General features: G+C 31.5%; 1 protein-coding gene across 51 annotated transcripts in view; it reads left to right on the forward strand.

The window, feature by feature from the left end:
* The window catches only part of map2 (microtubule-associated protein 2), a 208,745-nt gene that overhangs the window by 182,301 nt on the left and 12,903 nt on the right, over positions 1 to 13,541 (forward strand). For 19 of the 51 annotated variants that reach the window (XM_087266337.1, XM_087266341.1, XM_087266348.1 and 16 more), the window contains 3 exons: positions 2,483 to 2,627; positions 4,313 to 4,369; positions 7,829 to 8,148. In XM_087266337.1, the coding sequence (XP_087122463.1) occupies positions 2,483 to 2,627; positions 4,313 to 4,369; positions 7,829 to 8,148 (522 nt within the window). Of the gene's footprint in view, positions 1 to 972; positions 1,159 to 2,482; positions 2,628 to 4,312; positions 4,370 to 7,828; positions 8,149 to 13,541 lie in introns of all 51 variants that reach the window. The other 32 variants (XM_087266334.1, XM_087266338.1, XM_087266342.1 and 29 more) reach the window with 3 other exon arrangements.

Below are 13,541 nucleotides of genomic sequence, written 5' to 3' on the forward strand. Positions count from 1 at the left end.
GTAATAGTAAATAATTAGAGAGTAGACTGTGTACTACAGATCAACTTAAAGGGACAGTTCATCCTTGCATTTAAATCTGCTGTTAACTTGATCATCTCCAGGCCATACATATATCAGTACACTGTAAATCCCAACAGTCAACTTTATTAAATGAAATGAATGTAGTTAACTCAAAATTGACTGAAAGTTAATTCTACCCATTTGAAAAGAGTTTTAAACTCAGTGTTGAAAGTAATGAGATAATTAAATACCCCATCACCTCAACTTTAATGCAGGTAGTTCACCGTACTCATATAGATTAGTTTTTTTAAACTCAAATGGTTAGTAGCAATTGGTTTCCTTAAACAGTTTGAGTTGCCTTAACTTATTGGGTTTTACAGTACTCAGTTGGTTTGAGTTTTCTTCATTTATTAGGTTTTACTGTGCTCAAATTGCTTTGTTTAAAATCTTAAAGGGATTAAGTTCACATCATTAAGATTAGTTTTTGAACTTAAATGGTTTGTTGCAAGTGGTTTCCTCAAATAGTTTGAGTTACCTTAGCTTATTGGGTTTTACAGTGTATATAGACTTTTTTGTGTTTTACAGTAGCGTTTTGTTCATATTACTTCTTATGTTTGTCTAGTACATCCCATATCATATCCCTACTGTGTTTGTTTTACAAGTTTGCATGAACTTTTTGACATTTCCTCTAACCTTAAAGTGATCCACAGTGCATCCTTCCAGTTTAAATGTCCATAGCCTAATATTACATTTAGAGACTAGACATGTTTTCCACTTTCTGTGCTTGCTCATTTTTAATGCCCGAGTGGTTATGCATTGGGAGAAATGCCCAATTGTGTGGTCAGATGTTGCTCATTTCATTCAGTTGAACATGCTGTCGTTTTGAATTGCGTATTTGTTTCTGCTCATGTTTTTTGTTTTCATCTCCACTGTGCATGAATCACTCATCTGTCCGTGTTCCTCTCATCATAGACTTCCAATCCCACAACACTAACAAAGATCCCCACCTCTAAAATTCGGGCAGAGGCTTTGTTGCCGGCCCGGCCCAACTCCGCCAGCTCCTCCAATAAAAGGAGCCAGTTGGTCGAGACAGATCTTTATGAGCTCCGGCCTGCTTCAGCCGGCCCACAAGTATCAATAAATATATATCATGTAAAGGTAAGCGGGGGCGAGATGGTTTGAATGACTGTTTGCTTCTGCGTAATGTTAGCAATGGCTGATTTAAAACTGCTCCCCTATAGTATATGAATGGGTTCTGTGAAATATTAATGGAAAAAAGTATTAACTATTATTATTATTATTATTATTACTGAAGTGTAATGGGTCGCATAAGTTCACCAACAAATATAAAAAAAGCTAAAATCTGTCATTATTTACTTACCCTTGTTTTTTTTTTTAGATGTAAACAACATATTCAATTGACAAATTAAAACATTTGGAATATTCTGCTTATGTTGACTTCTGTGATCCTTTTGCATTTATTGTTTTCAAAGACAAATGGTTAAAAACATTATATTCTGTCTGAGAAAATATACTTAAAAGTGTTTATTTTATTGCTGTCTGATATTGACTGAACTAATAAACACAAATTCAGGCAATGTTATAATCTTTTAAACCTTTAAATAAAAATAAATTAAAATATAAAACAAAGCAAAACAAAGATACAATTAAATACATAAAATTAAAAACTAAATTAAATAAATAAAATTTTAAATAAAATAAATTATTTCCCAGAGATGGGTTGCGGCTGGAAGGGCATCCGCTGCGTAAAAACTTCCTGGATAAGTTGGCGGTTCACTCCGCTGTGGCGACCCCCGATTAATAAAGGGACTAAGCTGACAAGAAAATGAATAAATAAAATAAATTAAAATATAAATTACATTAAATTAAAAATAAAATAAAAAATAAAATACAACAATTTAATAAAATAACACAGTGTAATAAAAAAACTATTTAATAAAAGAACAAAAATACAATATAAACATTTAATAAAATAAAAATATTAAAACAAAAATAATAAAATAACATTATATAAAATAAAAACATAAATAAAATAAAAACAAAAAAATAAAAATAAAAAATAAGACAATTAAAATAAAACAATTTAATAAAATAAGACAATGTAATGAAAGAAAACGTTTTATATATAAAAAAACAATTTAATAAAAGAAAACATTTTAAGAAAAATATAGTAAAAACATTAAATAAAACAAAAATATTCAAATAAAAATATTAAATAAAATAAAATTTTATAAAAAAAATTCACATCATTAAAAAATAAAATAAAAATAATAGTTTTTAAAGGTTTTTTTTTACAGGGTATGTGGTGTATTTCAATTTTAATCATAAGCATGTAAAGAATCTCAATTTATACCAATCTGACCAAAGTCAGTGTGTATGTGCACGGATTCGCACTACTATAGACTGAAGTATTTTGTTATGTTTAGTATGATTCTAACAGGATTAATGGCTGTGTTCTCAGGATGGTCGTTCTCGGAGCCCAGAGAAGAGGTCATCTTTGCCCCGTCCTGCATCCATACTAACCCGCCGCTCACACATGGCTGAGCATGAGGAGAGCTCCACTTCCATTACCAGCTCTGGGTCTACCGCACCACGCAGACCCACATGTAAGAGGCTTTCTCTTGTAGTCTGTTTCTTTATCTTTTTAATTATTTGTATATCAAGAATTTATTCTTAGTTTCTTTTCCCTTTCTTTAAACTTGAATCAGTGATACGAGACCAGTAAGCATGACATCACTCAAGTAAATAAAGACATTGGGCAGTGTTTTGGTAGTAATGATCTGTTAGGCTTTTCTGTTAATGTTTTCTTTTAATTATTACATTAAGTAAAATTGCTTAGTGTTATTATTATTTTTTTTATTTTTCATTTATAATTTATTTTTTATGTATTAATTTTATTTATTTTATTATTATTTAATTTCTTTAATTTTTAATTGTTTTTTATATTTTAATTTTATTTTTTTACAATTTTAGTTTAGTTTTATTTTTATTTAATACAATTTTATATTTAATTAAATAGTATTTTTATTATTTTATTTTATTTTATAATTTGTTTATTTTATATATTTTTTATTATATATTATTTAATTATTTATTATTTATTTTATAATTTTTAAAATTATTTTGAATTTTATTTTATTTTATTTTATTTTATTTTATCATGCAATCTAGTTCAAGGGAAAAGTTTTAGGAAAAACCATTATATTTTTTCGTGCTCGCCATTTAAAATCTACCTAATTATTGCATTAAAAAAGCTATTTATTTTGAAGCAGGTTGTTTTGCACTATCAGCTAAAACTATCAAGCTAGCACTATCAAGTTAAATTAAAGAATGCCCTGGACATTTGCCATACAGTTTGAGTCTCATTGGCTTCAGCTTCTCATGGTTGCAACTTTAATATTGAATAAAAAAATCAAGCCCAGAGCTTCCACAGTACGGTTTTATTAAACAAACAAATGCGAAATATAGGCACTAAGTAGATTATGAGTTATTGTTTTGATTATTAAAAAAATATATATGTATAACTCTGTATGGAAATATAATTTTATGTTAATGTAAACTTTAAGCTAATACAATAAGTTCTAATAAAGCGATTAAGCTATTAAAACAGATTCTTATATGAGCATTAATAAAATTTGAACTAAACAATGCACAGATGACAGAGGAGTTTTTTTTTATATATATATACTATCGGAGGGTGCACACTTGAAGGGTTGTCATGTCCTATTATATGTGTCTTGTACTTATTTATTCTTGACACATAAATCAGGCAACTTAATGTACCTGTATTAAGTTAAATTAATTATTCCAAGGTATTGTTATTATTAAAGATTTTTTTCAGTTAATTATGGCCTTGTTCTTGTTCATTTTTTTAGCAAGATATGATAACACAAACCTCCTTCCCTGTTTGTTCTTGCTTTGTGCAATCGGTTATTATTGATCGCATACTAAAGATGACAATACTCTTTTCGTCATGTGAATTCTTGATCTTAAACAGCAGATTCGCATTAAAAGGAAAGCATCAGTCAGGCTTGATTCACTTCAGTTAATTTATTGTTGATTTACTTCAGTTAATTTTATGTAAAACAAAGATGAAGTCCTAGTTCAGTAAGATCATTGCAGTATAATCAATAGTATTGTGTTTTGGAGCCTAACTTAGCAAGCTGAAGGATCTGTATTATTTGGGCACATTCGGATCTGTTTTAGCACATATTTAATCTTTGCTTCTCTCAACTTTCTTGAACTCATAAAGTATATACACACTCACAGCTCTGTTCCCCTGCTCCTGTAGCTTTCCGTACTGAAGTCAGAACAGATCACAGGACAGGCAGGTCTCATAGTGCCACAGGTATAGAGGATCAGTCCTATACTCTTTCATCCTGTTTATTGTTCTTCATACCCACTTTTCTGTACATGAATTCACTCACCATAATAATACAGTGCCATTACAAGTTATTCACCCCATTCTGATCCAAGCATTGAAACCGCAATGTTTTCTATTTTTGTATTTGCTGTCAAATACATCCCAAATCGCTGAATAATTTTCATTAGCACTGTAACACAGTAGGGTTTCATTTATTTATTTACATTGTTGCCTCAACTTTTCAGTTTTGCATGCGAGTATGAACACTTCTTCTTCATGTGTGTGTGACAATTATTATTATTATTTTTTTTATAAATATGATGTGTTTAAAAAATTGATTATCTGTCATTGTTATCTTCATCATCATCTGGGGTCTAAAATCTTTTAGAAAGACTACACTGGAAAATAAACATGCTTTGTTGCTTTATTTTTTCTACAATATCTAATACATTGTATATTCTCAAGTAAATACCATCTTAAAACAGAATGGTATTTACTTGAAAACTTACACTGCATAAAATATTTTAAGATATTATAAGACTTGTTTTCATGAATACTGGCTTCACTTTTTTGTATATTCATAACGGCGGCAACACCAAAGCTCCAACAATACCAATTTAATAAATTAAAAAGGCTAATACACAGTGTGCAATGTTTCAAGCACACGGCTCTTCATCAGACTGTCTATATTTTGCACTGGCTGATCACCCAGTTGAAGGGATGTGTGCTTTTGTACATTTTTTTCAGTTTTTTTTTTTTTTTGTAACATCTTTTGCACATTATGCTAATAAAACAGTTTAGCAAGACCAAATATGAAAGAATATAATATTTTTATATTTGAAATATTAATAATTGCATAGAGTCTAAATATAACATTTGCTATTACTTTATTTTGATGGTCCCTTTAACGCATTTTGTTGAATATAAGTTACCGTGCATCTACAGTGCTCAGCATTTATAAGTACAACAATCACAAATCTATCTTTTAAATTCATATTTTATAAGGAAGCTATACAATACTACTGTATATTTGTGCATATACTGTATATTAGATTAGTCAGTACTGAAGCCAAATCTGGAGTTTATCTAACAAAGTAACTTATGATAACAGTCCAAAATGTATATTTTATAGAAAAATATTAAATGCAAATTTAAAAAAGAAGAAAAATTAAGAGAGGCAAAAAGAAAAAAAATCTAGTTGAAATTTAATTGTATTATCTTTCAATTTATAAATATGTTTGGTGACTAAAATATAATTTTAATAAATATATCAGTATAATAAATATGTTATATTTAAATGCACTAAAATACATTGCCTATATACAGTGGGAAATAGATAAAAATAGTCATTTTCAAAATGGGGTGTACTCGATGCTGAGGACTGTACATGCCAACTAATTCTCATTAGATTTAGGGTTAGGGTTATGGTTAGTATAAGTTGACATGTACTTGCAAAGTTTCTTATAGTCAGTTAAATGTCTGTTGAAGGAGCAGTATTTACAGATATTAAGCAGACGGTCTATGAAAACTTAAATGAGAAGTGAAATGTACAGTACAATAGTTGCAATGCATATTTTAGTCAACAATATAGGGGCCATCAAAATAAAGTCCTACCTACTAACATTTGGTCAGAATTTTGCATAATATTTACATTTATTTATTTAGCTGATGCTTTTATCCAAAGTAACTAACAGTGAAGTGAAGTAACACTTTAATTTACCAGAGATCAGCAATACACAGTATACTGTAGATGCCATGACAAGTCCAAGTTAGTTTTGCAGTTGTTGTTTTTTACTTCTAAAAATAAAGACTGGATTTAAAATGTACACATACAACAGGTCTCAGTATCTAAAGTGTTATATTAAACTGTCAAAAAAAAAGCTAAAAGGAGCATTGTTTACTGTTGGAGTTTAAACTCCCCTGTTTATTTTATTTGAGTGAAATGTAAGCCATATTCACTTATAGCCATGGGTCAGTATGAGATTCTGATGGTGTGAAAACCTTGGATAACAATTTAACGGTTTAACAGTATTATGATTCCTGCTCTAAAATGTATTCTTATTAGATGTCTGGGTAAAAACACAACAACTTGTTTCCTGTTTTACAATATATTATATTTTCAGAAACATTTACGTATTTTGGAGCAGTAAACATGTCAGGCTAAATAATATAAATGAATTATTGACTTCAGCTATTTGTTTCAAAAACACAGATTATTTAACAATTTAAAATGGCATCTTGGATATATTTTCTGATGGAGATACTGTAAAAAAATCTTACATATACATTAGGAACAGTATAGCAGAACGTTTTTGTGGTTTTGAAACCTTGACTTTTCCAAACCGTGGCATACCTTAAAAACGGTTATCATCCCATGCCTAATAGCTATAGACAAAAAATATTAATAATACAGTTTCTCTGGATTTACAAGGTATGGGTGTGGGTTTAATGTTAAAATTTGTTTTGTTTTACAAAAGTCTGAGAAGATTTGTTCTAAATTTAAAATAAAAATGTTCTAGTTTAGAGCATATTTTCTAAAGAAAATGTCAAAAATGTAAATATTTTCATTTGTTGTGATTAAAAATCATGGCTCTTTCCACCAATACTCTTCTTTCTCAAGGAAAAACACTGGTGTTGTGTTGTCTACAAATAAAAAAAAAATAAACATATGAAAACAAGGAACATTTTTGTCATTTTAAGCACACAAAAATGCTCTTAATTAATCATTTTTTCTTTCAAATTTGGTAGAAATGTTATTAGATGTTTGCAAAACAAACACGTTTAATTTTACTCATACACATACAGTTGAAGTTAGAATTATTAGCTCCCCTTTGAATTTTGTTTTCTTTTTTAAATATTTTGCAAACAATGTTTAACAGAGCAAGAAAATTTTCCCAGTATATCTGATGATATCTTTTCTTTTGGGGAAAGTATTATTTGTTTTATTTAGGCTAGAATAAAAGCAGTTTTTAATAAAAAATAAAAAAAACATTTTAAGGTTAAAATTATTTGCCCCTTTAAGCTATATTTTTTTCGATAGTCTACAGAACAAACCATTGTTATACAATAACTTGATTAATTATTACCCTAACCTAATTGACCTATTAAAGCCTTTAAATGTCACTTTTAGCTGTGTAGAAGTGTTTTGAAAAGATCTAGTCAAATATTATTTACTGTGATCATGGCAAAGATAAAAATAAATCAGTTATTAGAAATGCGTTATTAAAAGTATGTTTAGAAATGTGCTGAAAAAAATCTTCTCGTCTTTAAACAAAAATTGGGAAAAAAAACAGTGGGGCTAGTAATTCCGATTTCAACTGTTGCTATAAATTGTAAATGAAAACTGCCAAGTGGTCTTTTTATGTTTTTTTCATAGATGTATATTTACGCGTCCTAATTCCTGTTGTTTAAACTAAAGCTAACGAAATTGTATTTCTGCTTAAGGCACAGAGTCAGGTCGGTCCCGCTCTGCCCGCAGCGGCACCTCCACACCCCACACACCCGGCTCAACAGCCATCACCCCTGGCACCCCTCCCAGCTATTCCTGCCGCACCCCGGGCACACCTCGCACCCCAGGGACCCCTAAATCCCTCAGCTTGCTGTCCCAGGAGAAGAAAGTGGCTATCATCCGCACCCCTCCGAAATCTCCGGCTACCACACCCAAACAGCTGCGCGTCCTGAACCAGCCACTGCCCGACCTCAAGAACATCAGATCCAAGATTGGCTCCATCGACAACATCAAGTACCAGCCCAAGGGGGGCCAGGCAAGTCCGAATGCTCACATACATCCTTAATTCACCTCAGCTGGTTCTGTCCACTCTTTCTGCCCTCCACATCTGTCTGTCTTCAGGGTTGGTTCTGTTCCCCTGTGGGTGAACTCAGTACTTTTGAGTGTGCTTAAGTGTGTTTTGTACTCATCACCTTTTTTTTTTGCATGTGTCTGTTCACTGTGTGCATGCTAACAGGTGCATGTACAGTACTGTACTGTAACAGAAGTTCAGTCTTCTTGGAATGACTTTCTTTGCCTGACTGGAAGAGAGTGGGGTTCTTGTGATGTACTGTAGAACTAAAGATTTATACTTCATATTATTTATTTATTATTGGAAGTATTTATTTGAATTTTGCAGTTTGAACTGAGTCAGAGATGATCAGATGAACATTATTTCAGATTATTTTATTACATTGTTACTCCTGTTATCAGATGCATTTGGCAGACTCTTTTATTCTAAAACAAATACATTTTATTAGGCTTGTCAGTCTTTTAAAAAGTATTATAATGTGAATATGAATTTTGAATTGTGTATTTTTTACTCGTATAAATGTAAATACATTTAAATATACATACATTTAAACAACAAAATCAAAAGTCCAAAGCACCCAAAGTAAGTTAAAAAAATTGAAAAGCATTCAGTAATAACACTACTACTTAAAAAAAAACAGCACTATTGTGGACAGCATATGGACAGCATTGCACAATAGTGCTGTTTATTTATTTATTTAATTTTTTTAATAACCATATTTAATAGAGGCTTTTTATTTTATTTTTTTACTTCAGTATGCTTCTTCTCGAGTGTTTTGGACTTAATTATGTCCAACTAGTCTTAATTTTGTTATTTATCTTTATGAATTCCTTATCTAAAGAGCACCGACACATTAAATACCCCTGAAGATCTTTTTGTTTGATTTTTGGATGTACATACATTTGATTTAAATACATATTTACATTTTTTACATATACATTTAAATACATAAATATTTAAATATAGGTCTGCTCGATTCTGGATAAAATGAGAATCATGATTTTTTTTGCTTAAAATAAAGATCTCGATTTTTTTCATGATTCTGTTGATGTAAAATAAAGGTTAATATGGGTAGGCTATTATTATTGTTATTTCACGAACATATAGTAAAACAACATCAATTTTATGTGTAGGTATACTACTTGTTACAATTTTTTATATTATATATTAGAACTTTACATTTTTCCTTGTCGTTAATGCACAGTATAGTGATTATATCAGAATAGAGCTATTCATAATTCTGAAGTTGATTTATCATGTTTGAGACATATGCTTGCAATCTGTCAATAGATATGTTCCATCCACCTATTTTTATGCACATTTTGCATAAAACGGCAAAAAACGGTTGTTGGAAAAGTCATGATGCGCATAAATTTTGAAAATGCGCATAAAAAACTAATGCTCATAACTTAGTAACATTAAATGTTTTATTCAATAAGAAAAGATGCGCATAAACTACGATAGAAACACTTTTACCGCACAAACTCCAACATACCTATTAAAAAAAGGTCATGTGGTTTGGTTAAAAGAGATCATGTGATGATAAAAATGTGTGTGAATGGATAAACCATCAGGTTGAGCACACTGTAAAACATCTGAAATGTTGTTTTGGTCATTATAAAATGCCTTACCGTTTAGGTATTAGTGTTATATTATTAATGACCTTCAGAATCAAGTGCGTCTGTTCTCTGCGTCTGACACCTTCAAACACCACCGCGTGTTCACTGCATGTTAGGATTGCTTTCTGAGGTGCAAGTCATTTATTAGAGGAAGAACAGATTGACGCAGCTTCTCCTATCGCAGCAAATTCCATTTTTACTGTTGATATTTGTTCGCTTTGACTTGTTGGATGGAAACGCTGCTTTATTTGCACATCTTTAATGCGATAATCCAGTTTTGCGCTTAAAGTTCATTCACACTTTTGGATGCAACCATAGCTATTGACAACATTATTAGATTATTTTTTTTAACTGGTAAAATTAGACAATTGTCATTATCAGATTCCTTTTTGCATTACATTCAACGTTATACAGGCTAGAGTAGTTATACTGACACTGTTAAACGTTTAACTTAACCACAACACTTTGTGTTCGCTATGAAAGAAAAAGCATATCAAATGCTTGTCGTAATCATAACTCTAAAATGAGATATGAACGCCTACGCAGGTTCGGTTTGCTGAACTAGACATCATCAATGGGCGTGCGTCCTCTGTAGTAAACACACAGGTCACAGTCAGCTCACGCTTGATTTCGCAGCCACGATTACATCATCACATGAAGACAGAAATTACATTTTTTGTGAATTATACCTTATCAATACAGTATGGGACTCTCAACACCTTTTGGAGGTATCCACAGTGCTGAGAAACTTATATTAAACATTGTGAAGACTTGTTCAACTGCCAATGCGTCTCTCCTAAACTTGAAAATTAGATGAATAGTGAAGACGCTGGATTAAGAATGTTTGGGGGTCGAATTGAGATCACAGTCTTTTTTCGATTATTCGTGCATTCGTATTTAAATACACTCACATACTTCGGCTTTGTCTCTGCTTTATCAGGGATTGCCACACTGGAATGATCTGCCAATTACTCTGGCACATGTTTTATGTTTAGATCCTCTTCCTGACACAACCTAACAATAACTCCGTGAACCTTCATGGGGAAACACCCATACACTCTTCCATTCACACACACAGTCATACACTACTGCCCATTTTCCAATTATCCAATTCACCTACAGTACACTGCATGTCTTCGAACTGTGGGGGGAACCGGTATATCTGTACACAATATGTATTTATACAATACATTACATATGAACTCATTTAACAGCTTAGCAGTTAAGTGTTCTGTCTTTGGTACACTGAGCCATTAGTTACAGAAATTTAAGAGCACTAAGGGGTTAAATATTCATTTATTAACAATAGTGGTACTCACACATAAGTAATGAAAAACATCTGTGGGAAACGCCAGACTTGCATACTGGATTTGAGAATAAACTGATTGCATCCTTGTATTGTAGAAACGTAAAGTACACACACACACACACACAAATGCACAAACAGTATTTCTCCTGTATGTCTGGTCTTGTTGGAGGGTTGTTTTCCAGGATGAAGAGAGTTCAGCAGGGACGATGCTGGGGACAGATTCGGGATGTAAACAGCTCTTGTGTTTTTAGGTCGATTGATGCAGTCTTGCTGTAATGAGGAGGGTGTGAGCCATGTGGACTGACATCTTTATGTGTGGCTTGTGGCAGAGAGAAGCGTCTCATCAGCCACTGCAGTGCACACTGGGAGACTGCAGTGATAAAATATAGGAAACAACCTTAAGTCACATTGGAGTAATTGACTTGTGCTTTCTTGTGTGTGTTAAAGGGATAGTTCACCCAAAAATGAAACATTTACTCACACTCAAATTGTTCTAAACTTTTATGAAAGATATTGCTAAGAATGTTGAAAATAAGCTGCAATTGATATCTATAGTAGGGACAAAGTTCTATGAAAGTCAATAGCTGTTCTCCCCCCAATGCAGTTACATTTTGTTAAAGATGGTTATCATCCCAATTTCCCCTGTTGATTGCCTGTATATTTTGAATTGCAAACAGATTGACATAATTTTGAAAAATATTTTGTTTAAATTTGGAAATGAGGCAATATTTAATGGAATATGCACAAATGTTTGTATATTATTTTGGATCTTTCTTTGATAGATATGAATAATAATAAAAATTTTAACTGTACAGAAACAAAGTGATGCAGTGAAACTAAAAAGACAATTACAATTAAATTATAAAAATTAAATATATTTTACACTTAAATGTGAAAAAAAAAACACTAAATGAAAAGCCAAATTCCAGAAATTTCAAAATTGAGAGGTAAATTTAAAAAACCCCTGCAGTGTCTCATCTTAAGGTACTTAAACCTCACAATGCTTTGACTTAATAAAGTCAGCTGAAAGGTCTGTTGGAGTCAAAATGACATCCATCGAGAAACTGTATGAACGACATTATCTGTCTAGGGCAAATAGCATTTTAAGGGATCCAACCTACTCTGGCCATAGCCTGCTCATGCCATCAGGCTGGCGTTACAGAAGCCTTAGGAGCAAATCAGTGCGGTTTCATGATAATTTTTATCCTGTCATTATAAGACTTTTGAATAATACCATTTCTTAAACACTATTGATAGCTAGTGTCAAATAATAAATCAATAAATAAATAGTTAAACTAGCATAAATTGTTTGTATTACAACTATTATAACAGATGGTGAAATGGGTATCTAATTAAGTTATTTTCTTCAGATATTTTTTAAACTGGGTTATATTTTATATAACTATATTATTATATATTTATGATATTATAAAAGCTTATTTATTATGTTAGGATTATATAGTGTTTGTATTTTTATGTTCTTGTTGGATCAATTTTGTTCTGCATTTCAATTTAATTGTGATGTTTTAAATGACAAAAATAAAGGAAACTGAAACTTTATTCTTATAATTTTGACTTTACTCTAGAATAATACAACTTATCTTACAATAGACTTTATTCTCATTATTCTGGCTTTTTTTGTATTATATAATCACTTAAATACAACAATGTTATGCCTTTTTTGTCATTTAAAATGATTCTTAAAATATTAGTTATGGTGCAACTAAAATACTTATGTGATTGCTAAACTTAGCACAGCTATATCTACACTACAAAAATATTGCTGACTTAACTTTTTAGTTAAATCAAATAAACTTTTCTAGTCTCAACTTACGTCAGTGACACAGCTGACTAAAAATATTAAAGTTAAACTTTGTATGACTTATTCAAATTAGTATTAAAGTTAAATTTAAGTTAAAGTAAATAAAGTTTTTAAAATTTTTGTTGTCTTGACTTTTTGTTATTAAACATTTTACACTGTAGTATAGCCACAATTTATTCAACTGTCATCAATAAATGACTTGCTGTACTTAGCATTATCTTAGCATTACATATTGTGATGTGTCCCTTGTTTACCTACTGTAGAATTGTGAGTTCTGTAGCCCTTACAGTGATTAATGGACTTGTGACTGACATTAGGGTTCAGTTTGGGACGCTCAGGACACCCTGAGGAGGGCCGAGCTGTGTAACCTCTGCCACGGCCTCAATCTGTCTGGCCGTGGATGACAGTGGGTGTTTTGCAAACACAGTTGCTCTCAGAGACACGAGCCACAGTCTCTCAGGCTCCAGTGAGCAGGCATGTGGCGGCCGCTGCCAGTCTGTGTTTGCCCACGGGTGACACTGGGCAAGAGCGCTGTACCCGCCTGTGCCTTAATGACATAATATGTCTACCGAGGCCCACTGAAGCGGACGGAGACAGTATGAATGTT

The sequence above is a fragment of the Danio rerio genome, chromosome 9 (assembly GCF_052040795.2).
Source record: "Danio rerio strain M-AB ecotype USA chromosome 9, GRCz13ab, whole genome shotgun sequence".
Taxonomy (NCBI): Eukaryota; Metazoa; Chordata; class Actinopteri; order Cypriniformes; family Danionidae; genus Danio; species Danio rerio.